At 54.4% G+C, this 27,425-nt stretch overlaps 1 protein-coding gene across 1 annotated transcript in view; it reads left to right on the plus strand.

Annotated features, from left to right (window-relative positions):
• Nucleotides 1–27,425, plus strand: part of EZR (ezrin) — a 62,394-nt gene that overhangs the window by 30,096 nt on the left and 4,873 nt on the right. Inside the window, exons 3-8 of the mRNA XM_004701928.2 lie at nucleotides 7,780–7,863; nucleotides 12,639–12,734; nucleotides 13,550–13,824; nucleotides 14,436–14,519; nucleotides 15,428–15,574; nucleotides 21,137–21,233. Coding sequence (XP_004701985.2) covers nucleotides 7,780–7,863; nucleotides 12,639–12,734; nucleotides 13,550–13,824; nucleotides 14,436–14,519; nucleotides 15,428–15,574; nucleotides 21,137–21,233 — 783 coding nt within the window. The remainder of the gene's footprint in view (nucleotides 1–7,779; nucleotides 7,864–12,638; nucleotides 12,735–13,549; nucleotides 13,825–14,435; nucleotides 14,520–15,427; nucleotides 15,575–21,136; nucleotides 21,234–27,425) is intronic.

Raw genomic sequence — 27,425 nt, forward strand, 5'->3', positions numbered from 1 at the left:
ACATCACAACTGGGCCACAGCCCTTCAGACCATAGACCCAGCCAGTGCCCCGGAGCCATCTGATCAACCCTCTACAGATAGGTCACAGGCCCTCACGATCGAAGAGCTGGTTCTTGAACCAGCTCTATTCCTTCCCCCTATTCCAAAAATCTCCAAAGGTGACCTATCTACATGGGACTTGAATAGTAGCATATATATATATATTTATGAACCTGAGGCTTAGAAACATGTTTGTTTGTTTCAAACCGTTCTGGCTGATTCTAAGGGTGAGTCTAGTTTGTATACTGCAGAAATGCTGAGGAAGTCATGTCTGACTCCCTCTGGCTACACAAAATGGGTCTCCCAACTCCACACCAGCCCAAGGCCAATGGCCACGGGGCAGAGGTCAGACAGTCCTCCCACTCCGTTCTTCGTACCCTGTTCTGACACCAGCCAGCCCTCCCATGGCACTCTCCTTCTCTGCTGGGTCTGGTAACTGCTGGCGGTGGCCACAAGAACTCACAGATGATGCGCAGGATGGAGGGGCTTAGAGGGCTGCTGACAGGTTAGAAAATGGTAAGACTGCAATTCTTTTGTTCCCAGTGTCACCCCACAGCCACTCTGGCAGGCATACCCCTCTGGTCCTTGGCCTCTCGGTCATGTGGTCGCTTGGCTTCTACCTCGTTCTCTAGGCTGGGAAGCCCACCATGGGGCCTCATGGTCACCATGCCCCTTCTTCGGCCTCTGCTGCCCCTTCCACTTCAGACACGGATCTTGCACTCGATCTACTGGTGACTCCTTTTCCTTCATGGTCATGGGATCCGAGACAGCCAACTTATATGCCAATGGCATGGCCACACCGACAGATCCCCCTCCACCACGGTTCCTCACAACCTAGGTGCATGTGGTCGTCCCACCCAGTTATTTGGTGGAACTTACAAAGACCTGTATAAAAGAGCCATTACTAAATCATTTCACCACAGGGACCCTGGCACCAGAGATGTTTGATAAGTTATAAGCAGTTCAAGGGCATGGAAGGTCTAATTTTCTTGAGTTAATAGTACCTGTCACATGGCCATGATCCTAAACCACCCAGTCACCTGCCCCCACCCCCCACCCCAACCAAAAAACCAAGAACCACCACAGACCCATTTCTGTTGGTGTTCATTTTGACTCAGTGACCTTGGGTGTCTCAGAATAGATCTGGTCCATGTTGTCAGCTGCCATCCAGTCGATTCTGACCCATAACAACCGTACGCACAACAAGCAGAACCCTGCCCAGTCCTGCGCCATCCTCCCCACGGTTCCTGTGCCTGAGCCCATTCATGCAACCACGTGTCCATCCGTCTCCTTGAGGACCTTCCCGTTTTCACTGTCTCTCTGCTTTATCAAGCAGCATGTTCTCCAGGGACTGGTCTCCTGACAACACGTCCTGAGCGTGTAAGACAGTCTCACCCGAGTGCTTTCCTTCCTTTGTTGTTGTTGTAGCCTTTATAAAAATAGATCACCAGGCCTTCTTCCTCGGTGCCGCTGGGTGGGTTTAAGCCCCTAACCTTTCTGTGGATCTGTGCCGCTCACTTACTTGTCCCAGTGCACCTGTTTATTGTTGTTAGGGGCCGTCAGGTCAGTTCCGACTCGTGAACCACTCTGCCCGAAACAGGAAGCACTGCCCAGCCCCAGTACTTGTTGTTTGAGCCCATTGTGGCGGCCACTAGGTCAGTCGATCTCATGGAGAATCCCACTGTTTCCCTGCCCCTCTGCTTTACCGAGCGTGATGCCCTTCTCCAGGGACTGTGCTCCTGATAGCACGCCCACAGTTCCTGAGGTGAAGTCTCGTCTTGCCATTCGCACCTCCAAAGAGCATTCCGCTGCACTCCCTGCAGACACATTTGTTTGATCTTCTGACCGTCCGCGGTGCTTTCCATAGTCTAAGCCAGCGCCGGAATTCAGACACCCGTTTTCTGTCATCTTCCCGATTTGTTGTCCAGCCTCCGCATGCGTAGGAGGCGGGAGTCCTGTCACCCTCATTCCCTGCCGTTGAGTCCGGATGGACAGAGTAGAACTGTCCCGGTTACCACGACTTTAAATCTTTAAAATCTTTAGATTCCAAGCCTTTACATCTTCACAAGGGAAGAAAACTGAGGCTTTCCTCCCCAGAGCACCCGCCTGATGGGTGAGCGCTCGGCCCGGCATAGAACCCCCCACACCCACTGGGCTCCTTCATGGATACCTCCTAGGTGTTTATTCGTGGTGTTTAATTGGTGTTAACGGATTGCACGCCAAAGGCAGGTTGGGAAACGGGATTAGCTGAGTGAGCGTCCTACCTTTGTGACATTCAGGGGAAAAGCAGTTAGGGTTCTTCAGTGTTAGGCGGTGCTAGCCCCTAATAAGAACATCAAATAGAACCTTTTCAAAGAGTAGATTATTCGGCACAGGAAGGGTAGAGCCTCTGTTACAGTTACGTGTTCGTTAACTTCATTAACTAAGGCAAAGAAGGGCGTATGCATGCTGAGTGCCAAAAGTCAATAGGAAAGGCCTTCTGTAGTCAAGCGGCCTGGCACGCAGTGTCTGTGGGACTCAGGTCCTTCCCCAGGTCCAGAAAACGGACAGAGTTTTTCTTAAGTGTCAGGAGCTTCACTGTCCAGTTGACCGTGTTCCTTTAAAACTTGAAATCAAGTTTATCCTTGTTTTTGTTTTTAGACATTTGTCTTAGGGGCTTGTACTCAGGACAGACACACGACTTCTCCCATTGAAACGGAAACAAGCATGCCTCTAAACGAGGCTCTCTGGGGCAAGAAGAGCCAGTGGGTCTTCTGCTAAATAGGGTCAGGTGGAATTGTACTTCTCTTCAATAGAACCTCATTTTCTTCGGGGCAGGCTGCGGGGCTCGTTTAGCTTCAATACCAAGTTTTCATGACCCATATTCAGGTAAGTCCGTTAGTTCCAAAAGTCTGGGTGTGTGTCTAAGTTATACCAATGCCATGTCCTTTTTGCATCTGAAGGATGCAGCTATACCCCAACCCCGTCAAAGCTTATTTATAGATTTCCATTCTAAACAGTAGGCTCTGATTATATCTGGGTCTTTGAGCGGTTTAACACTTTCAGACTCTTAATATGGTGTCGGATTTTAGCTTCAAGTGGAATCATGTTTGGCGGGGAAGACATGAATTATTAAGTTGCCTGCACCATCAGCCACATGGTAGTTTGTGTGTGTGCTTGTACGTGGGGGGGAGGGGGGGTACATGAACAAAACGAAATTTTGATCCCCACCCAAGCAAAACTTAACATGTTTTTTAAAAAGCCCAGTTTTGCATAGATTCGACATGATGAAGTAATGCAGTAGTCACATGTCCTATCACATGTAGCTCTGTAGCCTTTGATAAAAAAAATAACCTGTGACCAGGGCGGGTGGTGGGGGTGGGGGGTTGCCAAGATGATAAAAATTGATAACTGCGTGCGCACTCCAGCCATTGCACGGGCCCTGGGTTTGTGGGTGGGCTGTTTAAGCCCGAGGACATCTAGTTCCTGTGGTACCATCCACACAAATACCAGAACCATGCGATCCCACAGTATTTCTATGGTGCTGTTGCAAAGACAAGCCCCCTGCTTGCCTCCAAGTCCTTTGAGCTCATGGAAAACAGTGGTGTTCCCTGGAAACCTAACACACAAGTAGTCAGGGAGAGTTGAGATTTAGACACAGCTACTTAATTGCAAAAGCCTGGTTTCTTTGTAGCCTGGTTTCTTTGTAGCCCGGGGATGGGATGAAAGGACCCAAGGTCGTAAGTTACTGGTCCTGGCACCTGCGTCTGCCTTTCATCGTACAGGTTGATAAAGGTGTACCCTGTATTTCGGCATCACATTAAAGACCTGTAAAATCGAAATAGCCCATCTAAATACGGAATGATTTAGCATCCATGATTGCTCCTCGGAGATGGCAGCCCCTTCTCCTCCCCCAGGCAGCATTGGGAATGGGGAAGGGGTCACTGCGATGTTACCATGATGGGGGTGTACCTGTGGGTGGACTCAGGGGTGCTAGACATTCTGCAGTTTGGGATTGAGCTGCAGCATACATGTTTGTGCCACCCCACATTCCAGTGACACCCCCAGGCCTCAGGTCAGCTCTCGGGAGTGCTCCCATCTCAACTTGCACATGAAGTAGCATGAGCGGACATGGACACGGACAAGGACAAAAATCAACTTGGCTTTATCATTTCTGAAAGTCAAAAAAGCTCCTTGCGACAGGCCAGGGGACTGGACACACTGGCGGGCGAGGTCTGTTGGTTTCCGGTGTCCACTGCTGTTGCTCGGACTCTGACTCCTAACAGAGTCCCCCCAGGATCGAGTCGAGCTACCTCATAAGGGGTTCCCGGGCTGTCATTCTTGACCGAAGCAACTGTCTCGTCTTCCTGTGCAGCACAGCTGGTGAGTTTGAACCAGCAACCTTTGGGTCAGCAGCTGATTGCTTATACCATACGGCATAACCAGGTGCAATTCTTTCCTTCCTGTAGCTCAACCAAAACCAAACCATCTAGCAGGTGCAATCACACTCACAATGACTCTGTACAGGGTCTCCGAGACTGTACCTCTTGATAGGAGTAGCCAGCCTCATCCTTCTCCCATGGAGTGGCTAGTGGGTTTGAACCACCGACCTTGCGGTTAGCAGCCCACTCACTGCCTAACCTACAGCACCACCCAGGGCTCCTGGAGCTAATGTCTTGGATTACTGGGCTTCCAAAACAAGTTAAGTCACCTTTAAGCTGATGATCTTTGACAGTACTCTGTGATTTCCCATGAGCATCGAGCTTGGGCAGAATATTTGTGGACAGACCCCACTGGCGGAGACTTAGCCAAGTGGCTTGTGTTGGCACTGCCAATATTCAGTTGATGTTCTTGCGATGGGAGCCTCGGGTCTATAATGGTTCAGTAGATGGCATTGCGGGCAGGGGAGAGGTGGCATATCTGACCTCCCTCTTGCCATGAGGCAGGCGTCTAACATGCCTCCCTCCTCCATCTTTCTTGACCCTTAACTTCTGTGCTGGATTGTACAATTCAAGGTGATGGCCACACAGACAAGCTTCACAATGATGGGGGTTGGTTAAGGAAGTTAATAAGCTACCGCAAGTCACCATCAGTAGACAGTAAGGATGCAGTCATTGGCCCACAGCAACACTTTTCCTCAGCCAGCAGCCAAGTCTCAAGACCTCAGCTTCTCAGCCTCTCGGTCCCTTGGCCTCTGCCTCCTTGGGCCAGGAAGCCAGCCCTCCACTCTGTCTCCCGGTCTCCTTGCCCTGCATCAACCCCCACTTCAGACGAAGATCTCAAATATGCTGCACTAGAGACTTCTTCCAGTGGCCCTGGGACTTCTCGTTCTTCCAGTTTCAAAGATGGCTCATCCGTGTAGCTAGGAGGGTGGGAACTAAATCTGACCCATCCCCTCTAGGCATGAGCCACAGGCCCTCTTTGCATAGTCCCACCCAGTCATGTGGGAGCTCTTACTGATAGCGTATCATTCCACCACTCAGTCACATTGAGCAATACTTTTTTTGGTGGGGGGAAGTGATTCTCTGGAGAAACCACTTCTACACTTAGAATGTCGTTTCCTGTAAAGTACTTCTGGGTGAACTTGAACCTCCAACCGTTCAATTAACAGTCGAGTTTCTTAACCATTGGCACCACCAGGGACTCCCACCCAGTCCTTTGGTGGGCGGTACCGAGGCATGGGTAGAAGAGCCAGATTAAGAAGTTCCACTCCCCCACATGAGGTGTGACACATAGCCCCGCTGTAAGCTTCATTTTGAAGACGGTCACTTCCTTCCTGCTTGGAGTTGGGTGACCTTTGAGTCAAAACCTGATTCAGAACCTTAAAGCCTCAATGCCTGTCCATCATTGCACAGTGGTTCCCACCATCTCTTTCATGGTCACTGCCCTTGGTTTCAGAATGGCATTTTCCCATTGTCCTCCAATGGGGAGGGGGGTGTAAGATTTCGAGACTCCTGGGGAGCGTTGGGCTGCTCACTACAAGGTCTGCTGTTCTAATCCACCAAGGGCTCTGAGGGAGAAAGGTTCATAACCTGGAAGGCCTCCTATTGGGCTGCTGTGCATTAGAATGGCCTCTGTGGCTGTGGGTGGGGTTGGTTTTATGTGTGGACTGCGGTATTCTCAGCTTGTTTTAACCAGTGGAGAAGCCTTGGCCTTGGTTGGTTGGTGTTTGAGGAACAGGGAGAGTCAGAAAACTTGGGCTCAGGCCTCCTTGGCCCGACTCCACTCCCCTTTTACCCGAATGTGCTATGTCATCGCTGGCAGCTGACTATGTAATTGGGAGCAGGGCTTGTTACTGGAACATCTGACGCCGGGGCCACTTTTCCCATCTCTAATATGTGCCCTTAGAACCCAAACTGGGAGGGTTCCCTGCTTTATTTTAGGCTTTCTAACTGCCATTTTGTGGGTAGGTTTTGTTTTTTAAATAACCCATTGCCAACAGGAAATGAGAAATGCCTGGCTCTTTATATTGTAATAAGGCTGAAGACTTGAAAGTGTCTAGCCTTGTTTTCTCAGTGAACTCCGTGTTGTTAAATTGGGCGCTTGGAGCGCAGGGTGGGGGGTGGGGGTGCTCATTCTTAACATTGTGGAAAATTGTCATCTCCCCCCCCCCCCCCCCTTTATACTATTTCAGTCAGAGAACCTTTAAGATTTACTGGTTCAGGGGCCTGGGAATGTTCCAGAAAGACCAGTTTCCTTCCTCAATCAGTTTCTAGCTCCGCGTAGGGCTTGGGGGCAGGGCTTTGTCAGCTAGATGTGAGCGAAGCTTCCTGTGTCAGGAATGGCTGAGAAACGGCCGGCACAGTGGTCTTGGCGTGTAGCCCGGCGTAGCCCTGCGGTGGCCTGGTGGCATGGCAGGGAGTGCCTAGCAGTTTCCTCAGGTCCTGGCAGAAAGGTTGCCAGACCGGGAGTGTTCTCCATATGCATATGCGTCTGGGTTTTTCTCAAGTGACACGTTTGAAAACGACCTTGAAGTCAGTCTGCTTTGGGAGACAAGCACCTAGGTGGCAGCATTAGAAGCGTTCCTCAAGCCCCTCCCCCCTCCAGGTGGCATCACTGTGGCTGCTGTCTGGTCAAGCTGGTCGCTGGCATCGGTGGGCCGTGCGTGCACCACTGTTTCTTGTGATTGTGATTTTTAGAAGCGATGCCCGTGCTTCCGCTGCCTTCAGAATGGGTGTTCAGTTGCTCCCCACACCCTGCCTTCCTCCATGTGCCGCTTCCGCCCCGTCTCTGTCTGCTTAGACGGCCCCTGGTGTTGCCATAAACCTTCAGGATTCCATTCCCTATCTCTCTTTTCACGCCCGGGCTGAGTGAATTCTCACCGGGAATCCACCCGGTCGAAGGGCACAGAAACCTCTTGCCTCCACGTTGCTGCCTGGCTTTGCCGCCCGCAGGGCCACCCGCAGGGCCAACCGTTTCCGCTGCAGGCCCAGCCCGTGGGCTGTTGGGGCCCAGTGCAGTGGTGTGTGGAAAAATAGTCACCGTTATCAACGCGTTTTGGTAGAAAAACAGTTCAGATCCAAGTGGGAATGTTTTGTCTGAAGCAGAGAGGCCACATGTTTGAGGCCAACACTGTGTGAATACCGAGGCTTCATCCACTGTGTGTGTGTGTGTGTGTGTGTGTGTGTGTGTGTGTACGTACACACACAAGTGTGCGAGAGGGACTTTCTATTGCTGCCTTGCCGAGGAGGCTGATAGAGAGCAGAGCACCCCCACCCCACCCCGTGCAGTCTGAGTGACGGGTTTTGCCCTCTTTTCCAGATCAATGTCCGGGTTACCACCATGGATGCGGAGCTGGAGTTCGCCATCCAGCCAAACACCACTGGGAAGCAGCTTTTTGATCAGGTCAGTGCCTTTGAACTTGAGCTTCCATGTATGTGTCTGTGTGTCTTTCTCTGGCAATCACCAGATAATTTTGTTTCAATAAAGACACCACTGGGTTTGTCTGCATTCTTCTCTGTCTGTAAACTCGACCCCATGGCGGTGGTGCCCATTCTGACCCATAGCCAACCCGTAGGGCAGAGCAGGCGGCCCCAGAGGGTTCCAAATCTTCACGGAAGCAGACTGCCCCATCTTTCTCCCCCACCGCTGTTGATGGGTTCAGCCATCAACTGCTAGTTAGGCGTTGAGCACGTGCCTGCTGCAGTTCTGATGCACAGTGCCCGGAGAGGGTGCCTGAGGCTGTCAGTTGTTACGGGGACACAGAGCCTCGTCTTCCTCCAGATGAGCGGCTGGTGGTTTTGATGGGCGGATAGGTGTGACTGTGTGTCAGTTGGAGTGTCTATGTAGACACATGTGATTCCCGCCTCCAACTGTTTTTTTTAAAAAAGTGTAGAAACTGCTTACCCGTGAGCTGTGAGAACAGCCAGCAGCTAGTCCCTGACTTGCCAGTGGTGGCCTGGGCGTGGCAGTGAGAGGCAGTGGGGGTGGGGGGAGGGTGCGGTGCAGGGGAAGAGGCAGGCCCCTTGACTGACTTCCTCAGCATGTGGTTAGGCGCTGTGGCTTCTTTCTTCTTCTTTTGCACTTCCTGTTGTCTCTTCACGGAGCGCTGGAGATGTTCAGCTCCAGTCGGCAGATCTCACGGGAGGAGGCAACAAGGAACAACAGCTAGTGGTTTCGAACTGCCGACCTGTGGTTAGCGGTCCAACATGGAACCGTGACACCACCAGAACACCCACAGCCCCCTAAACACTGAACGATTGCATCAAGCCGGGGCGCTCTGTTTTCATTGTAAAGGATCTCCTTCCGACGTTCACCTGCAGAACGGAGGTGTGGCTGAGCGGGTGTCGAAATGAACCCAGAACTCCATCCATATCAATCATTGTGGATGATTGGGGTGGGGAAGAAGATGAAGGAAAAAACATAATCACACAAATTTGGTAAATGTGGCAAGTCTTGAGAAGATCTGAAGGTAGATGATTCCAGAGTACCTTAACATCCCATCAGCCATCCTGTTAAAGCAGCGTATCTCTGTCCCTCGCCCCTTGAAGAATCGGTTCGCTGGAGCAAAAGCTTGGCTGACCCTTACTTCAGTCGGCAAGTTTTTCTATCTAAACCTCAGTGAAGAGACAAGCTGTTCTGTCCCACATGGACTAGGGGCTTCGGGCTGTCCACCTGCCCCCTTCCTTCGGCACCCAGTTCCCGTCAGTCCCCTTCAGTGATGGGGCTGGATGTCACTGAATCTCTCGTCTGAGTCTCTGAGTCTCGTTTCAGAGAATCTAAGGACATTGAGGTTGGAGCAGACCTTGGAAATTTCCTTGGTCTAATACACGTGTGTCACAGATGATAAAATGGAGTCTCGGTGAGATTAAGGCCCTAACCCTGGTCATCCATCCATCCAGGCAGGGCCAGGGCAGCCCTGCCGGGTCGTTGAACCCTGGTGACCTTACTCTTCTGGAGATGCAGGTTGACCCCAGGTGTCTCATCAGCCCAGTGGGCACGTGCGACAGGGGTGAACCCAGGGGCTCGCACTGGGGAAGCCAGTTTCCACAACCCCCCACTCTAACTAGGCGTCTCACTTTGCAGCGCAGCTTTGATTCCTGAAGCCCCCCCTCCTGGGGCACGTCCACCCCGACAGCCCTGGACGAAGCTGAGAATATTTCTTCGTGAAAGGCTCAGGGACTGAGTGCTCAGGGAGGGTTTTCCCTCCTCCTACCTGTACGCAGGCGAAAGATGAGCAGACACTACCTGTGCAGGTGACCAAGATCTAGGAAGCTCCTTCATGGGCTCCAGTGGTCCCAGTCCCCAAATCGGGTCCCGGCATGGAGGAGTTTTAAAGAGCTCTGAAGGGCTGTGAACGTAAGTTCCAGCCCACCCTCACCCCCCTGCTCACTTCACGTGTTACTTAAATCTCCTCTCCCGTAAGCCCCACCCACCTTGGAATCCCAGCATGTTCCTGTGGTGTGGCAATTACATAACCTGTCAACTTGCGAAGGGGTGGAGTCTGGCCTGTCAGTCAGGTCGCAGCTGGATGACCTCATTTGGGAGGCACAAACAAGAGATAAATAACTCACTGGAGGCCAGATACGTGCTCACTCCCTGCGAGACATTCCTGTTGACAAGCCACACGAAGCTACATTAGTAGAGCCAGAGCCTTGGAGTTGGAGGAACCACCTGGAGGCTCACACCAACACTGAGATGCTTCCACCACCACTGGATCCACAAGACTTTCCACCCACTGGCCTGTGATCTTCCTTCATTCGGCGTCATTGCATGTGTTTCATGAGTCTGAGGAGGAATTTATAGATTGGTATTGGCCACATGGGCTATTACCAGACTTATGAACCTGATCTGAATTGGGCTGGGTGTTTTCTCAGTATTCAATTGCTCTTGTACATAAAGCTCTTCCTTATACACACGAGTATCTCTAGATTTGTTTCTCTAGTTAACCTGGACTAACGCATGTGGTAACTGGATTCTGTCCCAGTGCTCCAATTTGTCAGGGCCACACTGGGACTATCACGCAGGTGTCCTGCTAGGTCAGCGGTTCTCAACCCGCGGGTCGTGACCCCTTTGGGGGTTGAGTTACCCTTTCACAGGGGTCGCTCTATTCAAAGCAGTAGCAGAATTAGTTATGAAGTAGCAACAAAAATAATTTTATGGTTGGGGGGGGTCACTACAACCTGAGGAACTGTATTAAAGGGTCTCAGCATTAGGAAGGTTGAGAACCACTGAGCTAGCTGCTTGAGTCACGGGTGAAGTGTGCACGCACACACACACACACACACACACACACACACACACACAGCTTCCTTCCCAGGGTCTGCCATGAAAGCCATTCCTGGGCCGAGAGGAGGGTGCAGCCTCACCTTGTGTTTGGGCCCTTGGTGCGTCTCAGCCTGGGGTGGAGGGGCGAGGAGCGTTTCCCAGGAACGCTGCATCCTCCCTTTGTGGCTGGTTTTTAGAGCCAGCCAGAGACAGGAGCTCTGGTGGAGTTGAGCCGCTAACCAAAAGGTCTGCTGGGGAAAGATGAGGCTAGGGGCTCCTGGGCAGTTACAGCTTCAGACCCCACAGGGGCAGGTCTACTCCGTCCTTACTGGGTCCTTACGAGCTGCAACCCACTCGATGGCAGTGATGATTAGTATTTGGCAGGAAGGTTCTTTACTGCTACGGTGCCATTTGTAGACGTCAGTGGGTGAGGGGCTGCTAGAAATGATCCCCAAGGAGTTTTACACTTGAGGTACTGCAGCAAGACACGAGGCCTAGCAGGGCAGCCAGAGGCAGGTGCCCCAGCTCAGCTTGGACCATAGGTGCCTCAACGTGGCCACAGGATGCCCAGCTTGCCCTAGTGAAGGAGGCTGTGGCAGTAGGGGGAACGCTGTGGCCTAAGCAGAGGAAGCGAAGCGGGCTGCTGCTGCTGGCTGGGGGAGGAAGGGCGTGACCAGATGAGCAATGCCGCCTCACAAGAGCAGGAGCCGAGAAAGCGCCCAGAGGATGGCGCAGCAGTGGCATCTCCCCTGTTTGCAGGAGTTGAGGACACGAGTGCCGGCCAGGAGTTACCTAGAATTTCAGATTTTACTTTCAGCAAGAGCTCTAGGTCACAAAGGTCATTTCTAGAACATTATGAGAAAAGTCGTGTACGCAGAACGTAAGAACAGCCTTCGGCAGGTCTAGCTGTACACACCATGGGATTTAAACTTAACAGCCAGCCAGGGCCCTGAACGCCCACTTCTGTGCTGGTGTCCCTCGGGATCCACCTGGACTGGTGCTGGGCCCCCGTAAGACCACCCTCTAGACAGGAGCTGTCTCCACAGTGCTGCACGAGAGACCTCCTCCCCTCGAGGACGTGGGAGAAATTTACTTTGTGAAATCTGGCATTGCCAGGAGCTAGAGTGGTGACCCCACCTACCCCTTCATATATCCAAACTTCACGCTTCTGGTGGCTCCGTGGAGTAAGCCTTGGGCTGCTAACTGCAAGGTTAGCCGTCTGCTTCCGTAAAGGTGTTTAGCTCCAGAAACCCCCAGGGGCCAGTTCTACTCCACCCTGTCCCTGCTGTGAGTTAGCATCGACTCAAAGCAGTGAGTTTGGGTTTTTGGTAAAAGACAACAGTCCCCGTTGGCACATGTAATGAGTCTTCTCATCCAGGACACTTGCCTCCACTACGTCCTGCCTTCCTGGGGCACGGTCTCCCTATTCCTAGTTAGCTCAGGCTCAGGCCAGCTGGGACATGGGCACAGCAGCCAGCAGAGCCGGGGAGGATTGCTCCCTGGTCATTCCTTTTTCAGGTGGGTGTACCTGAGAGGTGACATTTCTGTCTGGATACACAGAGTGGAGGACACCCTGTGCTGGCTGGGGCTCCACCCCAAACCGGCCATCTGGTCACCCACAACAACAGCCCACAGCGTTTCCCTCTTCACCCTCACCCCTACCCCGTGTGCTCCGGAAGCCATGTAGGAGTTAGAGGAAGGAGGAGGGTGGTTTTATAAAGACAGCTCTGAGTCTGCTCAAGTTCGTACAAAAATTAGTCATTTATAACCCGGGTTCAACGGTCTTTGTTGCTACTGCATGACTTGAGAGTTGGCTTTCCATGAAAGCCAACTGCGGCCACTGTGGGGGTGGATGGGGCCGGGGCCGGGGCCGTGGCACCCCCCTGATGACTCTCTGTCTCTGCCTCTCCAAGGTGGTTAAGACTATCGGCCTCCGGGAAGTGTGGTACTTTGGCCTCCAGTATGTGGACAATAAAGGATTTCCTACCTGGTTGAAACTTGATAAAAAGGTAAGTCGGGGTTAACCACTTACAGGCTGTTAGCTAGATGTGGGCCCACCTGTTGACACTGAAACTCGAGCCCCTTAGCCCTGCCTTTTGTTGGCCCCTGTCTGTTTGTGTAAAGGTTTGAACAGACAAAAGGCTGCGGGCTTCCAGTAAATGAGGACACTGGCTGGTTGCACCCCCCCACCCCCCTTCTCGTTGCTCACTTAGCCTGGCACGAAGACTACAGGGGGACTGCCGAGCCCCTCTCCCGCCTTCGGCCTTTCTTTTTCAGAGTGTTGGTCTTCTAAACCAGGGCCCACCACTGTGGTGTCAGGGCCTGTCACTGTTCTGTTTGACCACTTGGCAGATCACCGTCCTGTTCCGAGGACTGGGTGTCTCCACAGGGCAATTTGAATGACAGGAAGAAGCTAAATGTCGGCTTCTCTCCACCCTCTGAGCAAACCTCTTAACCGAGAGTGGAGGCGAGGGGGCCAGTGAGTAGTAGGTGCTATGTGTGACCCAGTGCCAGACCCTGGCCAGATGGCTGGATTCCCGGATCCCAGGGCGGTGGGGGAGGTAGGATCTAAATCCAAGTTTCTCTGTCATGGGAGGCCTGAGTCCTAGAAATGGGGGGCTAGGGGAGGGTCAGGCTATGGCTGTGGTGGGCTACTAGCCAGCTGTTGCTAGACTTCCCACAAAGTGCAGGACTCTGCTGGTCTGTGTGCAGAGAGACTACTCAGAATGGTGGGCAGCCTCTGAAACCAGCCTGAAGACCCTTCCAAGTGGGTGGTGGGCCCCAGAAGGTGGGGCTCTGGACTGAGCCGGCTGTGTGTCCCCAGGTGTCCGCCCAGGAACTCCGAAAGGAGAACCCGCTCCAGTTCAAATTCCGCGCCAAGTTCTACCCGGAAGACGTGCCGGAGGAGCTCATCCAGGACATCACCCAGAAGCTCTTCTTCCTGCAAGTGAAGGACGGGATCCTGAGCGACGAGATTTACTGCCCCCCCGAGACGGCCGTGCTCCTGGGGTCCTACGCCGTGCAGGCCAAGTTTGGGGACTACAACAAAGAGACCCACAAGTCGGGGTACCTCAACTCCGAGCGCTTGATCCCCCAAAGGTGAGTGAGCGGGCTGTCGGGCTCTGGACCTCCTCTGGGCCTCGGGCCTGCCTGGAGGAGCGGAACGTTCCAGAAACACACATATCCAACCACCTGTCCTCCTGGGACGGACCGCTGAGCCACGAGGGGAGAGTGTGACATCATCTGGCCACACGTGGCCCCCATGGTCCCTGTGCCTCTTCACCGGGGTGGGGTGCACATACATGGTCTCCTTTGGGGAGGAGGGCAAATCAGCTGCCACCTGGACACTGACTCATTCTGACCCCTTTTGTATAAGGTTTGCCGGGCAGATTTTCCAGAAGTAGACCCCCCAGGCCTTTCCTCCAAGGCGCCTCAGGGAGGCATTAGACCCACAGTCCTTTGCTCAGCAGCCAAGCGGGTTAGCCATTGGCCACATGCCCCTTGGGTGAAATTCCTTCATTGTCTTGGTCACAAAAACAGGACTGGGGCTTCCCTACTGGGGATCTAGACCTTCCAGGTTAGCTGGGCGTCTGTGGCGATGCTGCCCATTGGACAAGGAGACAGAACTCTGGGGGGCAGTGGGTCTGCGTGCTGGGGACACAGGATGGAGGTGCCCTCCGTGACACGGCGTGTGCTCTGCTCCTTCCCAGAGTGATGGACCAGCACAAGCTCACCCGAGACCAGTGGGAGGACCGCATCCAGGTGTGGCATGCCGAGCACCGAGGGATGCTCAGGTGAGCAAGGGCTGCAGCTTCCTGGCTCAGCCCCGCGCCCTGGGCAGAGCTGAAGATCAGGTGTTGCAAGTGACTTCTTACACGTTTACTGAAGCCTTTTGTGTCCCAAAAGCTTTCTCAAGGTCTGGGCAGAGAACTCCCCATTGTTAGTCAAGGGAGGGGCCCCAGTGTCCTGAAGGAGAGAAACGGTTGGTCCCGAGCGGGAAAGGCCGACATTACAGAAGCAGAAACGAGTGTGGCGGGGCCGGGCCTGTGTGTGACATGTTGCCACAGGAAGTGAGAAACCTCAGGCTTCCTGCTGCGTCCCAGAGCGGCTTCCTCCTGGGCCCTGCCCCGTCGCCTGGCGAAGCCTGGGCGGTGTTTTGCCCTTGGGCGCTCCCTGCCTGACCCAGGCGGCCTTTGGCGAGAGGACCACGGCCCAGGGTGATGATGGCCACAGGGCGGGTGGCCTGGGAGCCCCTGAAGGCCTCGGAAAGTCATGCCTTGTGCCTCTGAAAAGGCCAGTGTGCGAAGCAGCCAGGGAGAGGGAGCTCAGGACGAGATGGCGCCGCAGGTCTGCCTGACTGCTGAAGCGGACGCGGTCAGCACCCCGATCCAGGAGGAAGAGGGGCAGCACAGCCCCTCACCAGCCCGCAGCCCTTGGCCCATTTGTGCATGTGCGTCTGTGTGCGGAAGCGCGTGCGTGCATGCGTTTCCCAAACACATTTCCTTGGGGTGGTTGAGGGCGATGGTTTATGCGGTAGCGTGGGTTTCCGTATAGTTTCCTCCAAACTGTCCTGGCCCGCTGTCTCCGATCTGGGCCACCATCTCGTGTGGTTGCCCGGTGTCCCTCGCGGCGCGTGTGTCAGTGTTGACGATGGATGGCAGGTTGCTCGTGTGCGCTGACGGCCCCTCCCCCGCCTGTCCAGGGACAGCGCCATGCTGGAGTACCTGAAGATCGCACAGGACCTGGAGATGTACGGCATCAACTATTTCGAGATCAAGAACAAGAAAGGGACCGACCTTTGGCTCGGCGTGGACGCCCTGGGGCTGAACATTTACGAGAAGGATGACAAGTGAGTCCAAACTCGGTCCTTCTCTCCAGGTGTGGGACACTTGGGTGGCCCTCTGAAACAGCTGGCTTCGCCACCATGGAGGGGGTCCTGGTACTGGGGGCACAGGTGGGCACCAGTGACTTCTGTCGCCCATGGAGTGGGGTAGGGGAGTGTCTGGGGCCTTGAGGATTCAGAAGCAGGTAGAGGAGTTGGGATAAGGGGTGCAGGTGCTTTGGGAAGGCACCCTCTCCCCTTCTGTGAGGCCCTGGTCCGAGTCTGTAAGCACACAGCTCCTGTCAGGGCTGGAAGTACGCCGTGCGTGGTGGCGTCAGACGTGGGGCTTCCATAACACCAGCCCCGTGTGCCGGTGGTGCTCTGCTCGGGGGAAGTCAGGCTCACAGGACAGGGGCTCTGGGCACCTGCCTACCCCTCCCTCACATTGCACACATTGTCTTTTTTTTTCTGCTGCGGAGACAGACAGACAGCTGCCCTCGAGTCCCCCCAAGCCGGGAAGGGAACAGTCCTCCGGAGGTTTTCAGTGGCTGATTCTGTGGGCTTGTTTTCCACGGGGTCTTCGGTGGGCTGGACCCTCCGGCCTTCCAGTGAGCCACCCCAGCCAGTAGCGCCTACACCCCGAGGGGCCTCCGGGAACCGCTAGCCAACACGCAGACCCACTCTCATCCAGGAGGAGCAGCTTCAGCTCAGCAGAGCCTGAACCTAAAGGCAGCTGCAAAAGGAGAGAGTCCTTAGTCCTGAGTTCCTCTGCTGCTTTGCTCAGCCTAGCGGCTCAGAAGGGCTCACCAAACGCCAGCCTGCTGGTGGGGGGGCGGGGGGGGGCTTAAGGGTACGTACCAGCTGTATCAGACCCAGACCCAGGCCAGGCCACCTCCTCCCGGGACCGGCCTGTGGTTCGTCACCTACCCTTCCTGCCCGAGCCTCCCCGGCCTCGCCCACCATCATCACTGCCCTTGCTGAGAGTAGCTCCCCACACCCCAGGCGCTCCTCTCTGGAACTAACATGGGGGTGAGGAAAGGCGTGGGCAAGAAGAGCTGTTGCCTATCCCAGCCCAGGGTGCCCTGGCCAGGCCTGAAGCAGAGCGAGGTGCTAGTGGGACAGGACCTGTGGGGACCTGGACTGCATGATAGCACTAAGCCCACGGTGGGAGGCTGCTGTGTCCATGAGCCCCGGGGAAGGGCCTTCACAGGTCCTGCCAAGGGGAGGAGTATCGCCCTCAGGCCCCTGTAGACGTTCCCCCCCAAGGACCCGGGCTGACTGACTGAGATGAGCAGTCAAGGAAATCAGAGAGCTCCTGCCTCGGGCTGTAGGCCCTTCGGAGCTGAGCAGAGGGTGGCTCCTATGGGAGCAGCTGTACGGCAGTGGGGCATGCACCGGCCCCCGGGAGCATCTGAAGACCCGCCTCGCTCCTGCTGCTTCAATGACCAGCTTTTGTCAGGGGCCAGGCCTCCAAACAAGTTTTTCTGGCCGCTAGAAGCTGCCGTAGGCCAGGGCCTGCCCACGTCAGCTGGCCACTGCCCCCAGCCCACAGAGACATTCATTCGTTCCAAGCACAGCAAGAGCCAGTGCCCCATCCCGTCTTCTCTGCTGCTTCTCTTCACAGAGCCCCAAGCTGGAAGTTCCCCGGGGAGGCTTTCTCCCCAGACACAGGGCTCCAACCCCTGCCCTCCTGGCCTCTTCCTCTCCTCAGCCACCAAGCCTCCGAGCCTATTGCTGGCAGCCGACAGGCCTTCTGGGCAAACTTTGACCACTTGGTTCCCAGTGTAACCAGGAGCCGGGGGTCAAGTCACCATCAGCCAGAGCACTGAGCAGAGAGAATTGCTGACTCTCAGCTCTGTGGACAGACTGACCTAGGATGGGGGTGTGTGTGTGCTGAGCTTCACCATCCCCTCACCCCTAGGTTTGCAGAAGGGGCATCCTTTCAGCAGACATGCTATCTTTAGAAGAGGGGCACACAGGCTGGAGGGGACGAGCCCCAGCCTTCCCTGGTGGGTACGATCGGTGGAACGTTTGTTCAGTGCGAGCTGGCATTCTCCCGACAGCACAGAACCACCTAGAGGAACCCCACACTGCCCCCACATTCCTTATCCCTTCTGATCACCACCCACACCTCCCACACCTCCGCTTCCTCCCCTCCTCGGCCTCACCCCTTTGTCCAGCCTCTGTCCGGAGGGGCCCTGGGTGCCTGCCAGCCATCTGATTAACCCTACAAGGGAAGGGGCGCAGTGAGAGACACGTGGGGGCCTGGAAACCAGAGCTGAGCAATTGTTCCTGGTTATCTTTTGGGAAGCTACTTTGTGTAAACTTACTGTTTCTTTCCCTATCTTTCCCACATATTCCAGTATTCATTGGTGAGTCTGGCCTGGAACTGTTGTTACTGCGGCCGTTGGATTGTTTCGAGTTGTTCTGGTTTTATTCCCCCAATCCGACCTATTATTTGTTGGTTGGGATTCACTGTAAGGAAGGGACTGATTTCTCTTCCGTCGAGGCAGTTATACGAATCTAACGCCAAAAGCTAAACTCCCTGCCAGAGCCGATTCCAACCCTAATGACCCTATAGGGCCGGGTAGAACTGCCCCTGGGGGTCTCCAAGACTACTGTAGCTCTTTTTAAAAACTATTGTATTGGGCGCCCTTACAGCTCCTAGTACAATCCATACATCCGTCCATTACGTCAAGCACAGTGGTACGTATGTGTCCAGTATGAGCTCTCTCCCTCATGAACCCTTGATGATTTATAAATTATTATTTTTTTCATGTCTTACCCCAACCGCTGTTTCCCGTCACCCACTTTGCTGTTGCTTGTCCCCTGGGTGGTGGTTATACGTGGATTGACCGTAGCTCTTTCAGGGAGTAGGAAGGTCACGTCTGCCCTGTGGAGCTGGCTGGCTGGTGGTTTTGAACCACAGACCTTGTGGTTAGCAGCCACCGTGAAACCACTTTACCACCAGGGCTCCCTCGACTTGGTTTCCTCTGCGGCAGTGGTTCTCAACCTTCCTAATACCATGACTCTATCATACAGTTCCTCGGGTTGGTGAGGGCCCCCCCCCGCCCCCCCCACCGCCAGGAACTTATTTTTGTTGCTACTTCATAAGTGTAATTTTGCTACTGTTAAGGATCAGGCGACCCCTGTGAAAGGGCCATTGAGTTTATCATCTATTACTGTTTGTTGCTCAAGTGGCTTGAGGCTAGCCCTCAGTAGCCAGCCTCTCCAGGTGGCCGCTGACCCTGTCGGGCACCAGGATGCTCTGAGTGCCCCCTGACTTGCTGGTACTAACCAGCTCCCACCCACCACTCCTCACTCCTGCCACTGCAGAGACATCAGGGTGTGACAGCTTAAACAAGGACAGCTGACATTTTACTTGTGGACTTAAAGATTAATTCCGGAAACTTTCACTGGTCCAACAAAGGACAGGGATGATGGCATCCATTGAACTAGGCCAGAAGTCAGGACAGTGGGGCTGGCTGTCATCATGGGTCAGCGGCTGTGAATTGTTTCAGGAGGCTTGAGAAGAAGGTGCTTGCTCAGGGAACCCCAGAAAGCAGAGAGGGCCCAGGTCCCAGCCCCTTGGAAGATAGCCCCTGTCCAGCTTGAAGTCCAGGTTTTCCTAGGATCTGAAACAAGGCGCATGAGATTCATAGAAAGATAGGCCCAGAGAATTGCACTTGACTCCTCATGGCCTGGGAGTCGCCTGTGTGGGGATTTGGCCGCCGAGCTGCTTACATGGCTCTGTTCTCTGCCTCTTCTGTAATCCAGATACGGCAAGGGGTGACTTTCAACAACAATGGTTTTTCTCAGTGGATGGGGCAAGAGGTCCAAATGTACGGTGCCAGCTCTAGGCGGAAGCCTTCTCTCCCGTGGCGCACACTTGAGCCGGGGAGGTCCTTGTCCCCTTTTACCGTCTGTGATTCTAGCATTCCTTGGCATCCATCTTCCCCTAGACCGAGGAGGCCCCAGCGCAGGGAGGCATCTGCTCCCAGTTCTTCCTTGGTGGTGGAGGGGCCCTCTGCGCTCTGCTCACTCATTTAACCTCTTCTCCGTCTCAAAAGGGATTGACTCGAGACAGCTGATCCTGCCTCACTGCCTAAGTGCCACTCATCTTGCCTGTGAGCATCATGGAGGTTACACGTTGGATAATTACATCAGGTCACCAGAGGGACATTGCCCGATACTTAGGATCACGGTGCAGCCAGGTTGACGGTGCCTCGTCTTTCTCTTATGCAGCAGCTAGGGCGTTTGAATCATCCACCTTGCACTTAGCAGCCAAATGCTTTATCCACAACCCCACCAGGACTCCCTCACCAGATAATAGGCACGTGTTCATTAGGATAGAGGGAAAGACAGCATACCAGCAGGAGGTGCTCAGCACAAGGAGACAAGACAGGCGGAACTGCCCGTCCCGGCCACCTTCTGGATGGGAGGTGCACTGTGGGTGGGAAAGACCGGTTCTCTGGCCGCAGTGGCAGAGTGGTGGGGTGCGAGGCTCTTGCGGTGACATCTGGGACGGTATCCCAAGTGTGGCTGTGAAGTCACCCCTGACTTGGGTGGCCCTACAGGGTGGAACTGCTCTGTGCTGGACTCTTGACTTGGACCTGGTGAGAGCGAGACCCTGGGGCTTCACCTCCACAGCATTGCTGGCAGAGGGACGGGTGTGGGGTGTGTGTGCAGCGTGGTCTTGAGACCACGCGGTGACCTTTCCTGGGAGTGCTGTTCCACAGCCAGCACCCGCGTCCGAGTCTCGTGCTGTGCATGCGCTGCTGGGCTTGTGACCTTGGGGGGATAGCTTCTGGGAGGGCCACATGGAAGCCAGCCTGGAGAGCGACCACCCCTTTCCCAGCCCACGCTTCTCCACTGAGTGTGGGCTCACGTTCAGGGTTAACTGAGGAGGGAGGAGTATAAGGGGCTTTGGGGCATTCTCCATTCATTGTGTTCATCATCCTACTGTGTCTGCCAGGAGAGAGGCTGGCCTCTCCCCCGGTCAGCGATCCCTTTGCTTGGGCTCTAAGGAGAGGAGAGGGAAGTGGGCCAGGAGGCAAGTGGGCAGATCGAGGTGTCCGAAGGCAGGCTGTGAACTAAGAAGGTGGGGGCCCGATGAGAAGGGTCCAGGTGCTGAGTTAAGGAATGTGGTTTTATCTCATGGAATCAGGTGCATGGGTGACAGGAGGCATGTATATGAGAAGCTCTGACCACAGTGGGGGTGGGGTGGGGGGTGAGGTAGGATGCAGGTGGAACATGGCAGTGTACCCTTGGTCAGGGGTCAGAGTTGACCGCCCAGCTCTTAAGCCCAGCAACAGGAGGTGGAGAGAGCAGGCCTGGAGGACGGGTGTGAATGGGCATGCATCAGTCTCTCAGGAGGCTGGAACCTTCCAGAAAACCACCTGGCTGGACTTAGGGCCAGGTGGGAGCTCCTCCTGAGTTAGAAACTGAAAATAAGAACAGAAATGCAAACTTCTCTTGGCCCACTTGAGCGAGTGTGCATGTGTGCACCTGTGCGCACGTGTGTGCACACGTGTCTGTCCATGTCCATCTGTCTAACAGTCCATCTTTTGTTGTGCTTTTTAACCTTAGGTTGACCCCAAAGATTGGCTTCCCGTGGAGTGAAATCAGAAACATCTCTTTCAATGACAAGAAGTTTGTCATCAAGCCCATTGACAAGAAGGCCCCTGTAAGTTTGCAGAGCTCCCTGGGTCTCTAGCGTCCGGCTAAGTGTGTCTTCAGGGTAGTCTCTGGCGTCTGTCTGTGGGAGGAGAGCCGGCGTCCTCAGAATGACCCTTCGTGTGGAGAGGCGAGCCCGAGGCCATGCTAGAGGGGAGGTGCCATAGCAGCTTCGGGCCAGCCCCCCAGGTGGGGCCTGGGCCCGAGTTTTCACAACCCTCCATCCCCTCCTTAGGAAGGAGAGGGCAGCCCCTGGCCAGCTGCCGAATGAGAAGCCTCTCTCAAACTGCATTGCTGGCCGAGCTGGACTTCTGAAAGGGTCAGGTTCACAGCTGTGCCCGCCCGCCCACCTGCAGATGTGTGTCTGGTGGGGGCCCTTGCCACTCTTGCTGGGACCAGCTGCCCCAGGAGAGCTCCAAATGGGCATGTCTTCAGGCTGGTTACCCCCAGGGGAAGGGAAAGAGGTCAGACTTGGTTCTTCTGGTCCCCAGCCTTCTGGTGCCACACACTCTTCCCAGAGGCCGGCCTCCCTGAGCCCCCTGGGGGGGTCCTCACGCCACCCCTTCACAGTGGTGCCCAGGATGGAGAGGTGTCACTGTGGGCCTGCCACATATAGAGGAGCTCTTGGCTGGGGGGGTCCTCCGATCAGACCCTGGGGTCTTCAGATCGGTTACCGTTGGCCAGTAGCTGTGAGTCTGCGGTCTGTTCTGCTCAGATGTGTGCTTCCAGCTGGGTCTCTGAGAACAGGAGAGACCCTCCTTACAAAGGCACACACGGGCTTGTGGTCTGGCCCCTGCGGACCTAACCCTTGGGCACAGCAAGCGCAACAAGAGTTGGCGGTCCTGTTGTCCAGTGACCAGCCCATTCAGACCCAGTGGGTCGTGACGCTGTTTGGATTAAGTGCTTTCTCCTTCTTTGTTGAGAGCGCTTCCTGTTGTTGACATTGAGACTGAATTCTACACTTGATTATCATTTAAGTTTTGTTTGTTAATTTGGCCTAAATGTAGCTTTCAGACACTGAGGAATATTTCATAGTTCCCGGGCAGAGGCGTTTGTAATGGGTTAGCCCCACTACGCTTTTGCCGTACCGTCAGAACACGTGGAGACAATCTTTAAGGAATAAACAGTAGGGGACAAGAGAGCCCCCATATGCTGGTAACACCCCGGGTTGGGCTCTGAAGTGAACCTTTTCAAAGGTTCCAATCATGGTGACTTCATTTGTTGGTCAGTACTTTTGTCTAAATTGTTGTGGGGGACAGGATTGGCTCTTCCGTCTCGACAGTTGGCAGGCCTTGGTCTGGGGGACACCATGGGCAGAAGCCAAGTGAAAGGACACATTTTCTGACACTAGATATAAAAGCACAAGTACAGTTTAAAAACAGAGCAGGGGCCAGGGCGTGCCACCCCATCAGACTCAACCGGAAAACACTTCTAAAGGTCAACAAACAGACCTTGAACTATTTATAGGGTTTTTTGGGTCCTTTTTGTATTTGGTTGTTGATGTTGATGTTATTTTGTTTTCTTTTGTTGCTTTGTTTTGCTGTGTCTGTGCATATTATCTCTGCAGGTCTATCTAGGTAAGATAGGTGGGGTAAACAATCGATGGTTCCAGAGGGACATGGGAGAGAGAGAGGTGGGGGAAAGGAAGTGGTGTTAACACACAGGGACAAGGGAACAACAAGCGATCCAAAATCAGTGGTGAGGAGGGTGTAAGGGGCCTGGTAGGGAGGTCTTGATCAAGGGCAATGTAACCGAAAGGAATTACTGAAACCCAAATGAAGGCTGAGTATGATAGTGGGACAAGAGGAAAGTAAAAGGAAATAGAAGAAAGAACTAGGAGGCAAAGGGCATTTATAGAGGCCTAAATACAGGCATATGCATATGTTCATATGTTTATATATGACAATGGGGAAATAGATCTATGTACATATATTTACCATATATACTTGTGTATAAGCCGAGTTTTTTTAGCACATTTTTCGGCAGTTTTTGTGGTAAAATTAGTTGCCTTCGCTGATATTCATGCCGGCTTATACTCGAGTATATACGATATATGTTTAGTATTAAGGCAGCAGATGGACACTGGGCTTCTACTCAAGTACTCCCTCAATGCAAGAATGCTTTGTTCTATTAACCTGGCATTCCATGATGCTCACCTTCCTGACGTGATCCCTGAAGACAAAAGTGGGTGCATAAGCAAATGTAGTGAAGAAAGCTGATGGTGCCCGGCTATCAAAAGATAGCATCTGGAGTCTTAAAGGCTTGAAGATAAACAAGTGGCCATCTAGCTCAGAAGCAACAAAGCCCACATGGAAGAAGCACACCAGCTGGGTGATCATGAGGTGTCAATGGGATCTGGTATCAGGCATAAAGAACAAAAAATCCTATCATTGTGAATGAGGGGGAGTGCGGAGTGGAGACCCAAAGCCCATCTGCAGGCAACTGGACATCCCTTACAGAAAGGTCACGGGGAGGAGACGAGCCAGTCAGGGTGCAGTGTAGCACCAATGAAACATACAACTTTCCTCTAGTTCTTTAATGCTTCTCCCCTCCCACCCACCCACTATCATGATCCCAATTCTACCTTATAAATCTGGCTAGACCAGAGCATGTACACTGGTACAGATAGGAACTGGAAACACAGGGAATCGGCCAATAATGGGAGTAGTCACACCAGGAGGGGAAGGGGAAGGTGGGGGGAGAATGGGGGAACAGAACACAATGATCTACATATAACTCCCCCTCCAGGGAATGGACAGCAGAAAAGTGGGTAAAGGGAGACATCAGTTAGTGTAAGACAAATAAACAACGACTTATAAATCATCAGGGGTTCGTGGGGGAGGAGGGGGGAGGAATGAGAAGCTGATACCAAGGGCTCAAGCAGAAAGAAAATGTTTTGGAAATGTTGATGGCAACAAATGTGCTTGACACAATGGATGGATGGATGGATTGTGATAAGAGCTGCATGAGCCCTCCGTAAAATGATTAAAAAGAAATAAAACAGCAGGGCCAGGAGAAGACTGAAGGACAGACAGGGTAGGGTCACACTAGACTTGTGGCTGGGGAAAACCTAGGTTGGGGTGGGACAGTGACCGAGTACCTGAGGCCCCCAGTCACCATCCCCTCCCCACCACGTCCTCCTCTTGGGCGGGCACTGCCCTGACCCAGCCTTCTCACCTTGGGCAGTAGCAAATCAAGCTTTCAAGCTTAAACTTTTACCCAAAAGATAGACTACCCCAAAGGTCGCAGTGACTCCGCAGGGCTGTGATAAGCTGACTCGGCCCTTATCTGGTGCTAACGCAGGCAGCCCCTCCTCCATGGGTGGCTCTGGGTGTGTAGCTGACCAGTGACCCATTCATTGTGCCCGCCCCACCACAGGCAGCCCCTTTGGCCCTCACAAAGCCAGCCCCTCACCCTTGCACAGCCAGATGGGGCAGCTGTAGGTCGTGGCCCCAATTCTCAGGTGGAACCCTGAGTGCCACCTGCCCCCCCACATGCATGGCATCCCTGGCTGGACTGTGAAGGTCCCAGGGGCTTTGGAAAGAGGCCTGGGAGAGGCAGGGCTCACCCCTGGGACTCGTTCATCACTTTTAAAGTGTGGGGAAATGAGCTTAGATTGGGGTGAGGCCGGTGGCCCCTTCGGACAACCCCAGCCTTCCCGCCCACCCCTGTCCTGGGGCACTTCATCTCCCAGGAATGCTCCCTGCTTGCTCCTCAGGACACCGAGGTTGGCGTACCTGCCCCTGCTGTGGCCGGCACCGGGGCTTTGCATTATGGGGCTGAGGTCGGGGACCAGTGCCAACGTCCTGAAACAAAGATCCACTGTCAGTGCTTTAACTTGAAGTCTGGCTCCCTTCCAAGGCCTTCCTAGAAACCCCTCCCTCCAGCTGCCCCTTGAGTCCAGCCGGGATCTGTCTTGGAACTGAGTGTATGTGCAGGGGGTCGGCCTCAGGGGCAACGTTGATTCACCCACAAACACACAAGGCCCGCCCCTTGCTTTGTGAGTTTCTCTCTCCCCCCACGGGAATGTGGTGATAAGAGTTCCTTTGCAAGCACGTATGACTCACAGTCGAGACCGATTTGTGTACCGTGGCTGAGGCCATAATGCAAGATTGTTTTCTCTTGTGTAATAAGAGATAGGTGGGTAATAAAAATACCTCTCTCCCAGCTCCCCAGGCCCCTCCCGAGAAACCTGATGACTTAATAACAAGTGTGTGAAACCCCACAGACGGCCCCACCCCGGAAGCCGGGGCTCACCCAGGACCCTGGGTTGAGGAAGAGCTGAGGCCCCCTCCCCTGGCAGAATCTGCATGCTGAGGGCCAGTGTGGCAGAGAGAGGACAGCAAAAGCCAGACTCCGAGCAGCACTACAGGACAGACACCTGTGTTCCCGAGGGTTTCCCCGGCTGTGCAGGAGCAGACAGCCTCCCCTTCCTTTCAGGGGCAGCTGGTGGGTTTGAACCGCCACCCTTGCGGTTAACAGCCCAGTGCCACCAGGACTCCATAGAGCATGGTTTTGAATAGGCTTTGTTTTAGACTTCGTGAAGAAGCCTTATTCCCGCTCTGCCAGCCGAAGTGTTCAGTGTGTCCAAACCAAACTCACTGCCATCCAGTCCAGGCTGACTCCTGGTGACCCCCGCAGCTTTCTGAGACTCACTGCTCACGGGAGTGGGAAGCGCCCCCCGGTCCCTCTCCCAAGGAGCGGCTGGTGGTTTCGAATCACGGGATCCCAGCCCCAGGCATAACCACCTCGACCACCCAGCACTGGGGATCTAGACAGTCACTTCTGTCGTCAGTGTTTGCAGGCGCCCGTCTTACCCAAGTCTCGAGCACCGAGTCCTTGCAACTGGTCTTCCAGAAAGCACCTCTGGCCGTGGCTTCAGGAGGCACTTAGTAGCTGTGGAGCATTCTGCCCACCCGACCCCACCCTGCTCTCAATGCCGTCAGTGCTCCCAGTTGCCATCCCACAATCCCATCCCCTGCTTTCCAGGGAGTAGTGGAGCAAGGCTGGGAGGGAGGGACACAGGGCTGATGCAGTCATGTGGTCGTGGGGTCCTGGCAAGACTGTGGGCACGGGCCCTGCTCCCCACGGCATTCGTGGTTGGTTTCGTGGGACAGGAGCGTGGTGGGGAGTATGCGTGGCCACGGGGAGACCCAAGGTGGTGCCCAGCCCTTTGTTTTCACAAAGGGGTGGGTGGCCGTGGGGCTGGATGTGCCACACACAGGCAGTGTTTGCAGGACAGGCGTGGAGTGGGAGGGCAGGCTTGTCTTGGGGGGTCAGGGTCAGAACAAGGAGCCCTGTGGGGGCGGGCAGGACAGGGGTGAGGCTGGCGAGGCGGGAGCTGCAAGGCGAGGATGGATTAGGTTTGTTTTTGAATCATTTCATTGGGGGCTTCTACAGCTCTTACAACATTCTGTACATCCATTGTTATCAAGCATATTTGTACACATGTTGCCATTATCATTTTCTAAACATTACTTTCCATTTGAGCCCTTGGTATCAGCTCCTCTTGGATTGAGTTTACAGAGCCCTGGGAATCCTTGCTCACACGGATCTTCACAGACCGCCTGTTGGGACTTACACACACCAAGCTCACACATTCACAAGAGGCCTCCCACACGAGCGTGCTTGCAGACTCGCACACCCAGGGTCACACCTGTTTGCACACAGGGGCATTCACCCTCCCACGAGATCATATTGTCACACTCCTGAGGACATCTGTTTGTGCACTTTGCATGAGGGCACACCAACCAAGTCAACAGGCATGGTCGCACATTTGCACACTGACACGAGAGCCCATGAGGTGACAGTCAGGTCGCACACGATCACGCACATCACACGCCCTGTGCAGTGGAGAAGCCGGAGGAGATTTGATGTTTCTGGTACGGGGAGCTGTGGCTTGACTTGGAGCCCCAGGCCCTGTGGGAGGGAGCACCTCGTGTGTGCCCGCGGGCAGGAGGGAGCACCTCCTGTGTGCCCGCGGGCGGGTCTTGAGCATCTCCTTGGGGAGTGCATCCTATGAGCCTCCAGCCTGTGGGCTTGTGACCCGAGGGTGGCCGTGCCCTGTGGTGGGCGTGGATCCTGAGTGGCCGTGCCCTGTGGTGGGCGTGGATCCTGAGTGGCCATGCCCTGTGGTGAGCGTGGATCCTGAGTGGCCGTGCCCTGTGGTGGACGTGGATCCTGAGGGTGGCCGTGCCCTGTG

Source organism: Echinops telfairi, unplaced genomic scaffold (genome assembly GCF_000313985.2).
Source record: "Echinops telfairi isolate 266 unplaced genomic scaffold, ASM31398v2 ScPeMD7_3533;HRSCAF=4204_0, whole genome shotgun sequence".
Taxonomy (NCBI): Eukaryota; Metazoa; Chordata; class Mammalia; order Afrosoricida; family Tenrecidae; genus Echinops; species Echinops telfairi.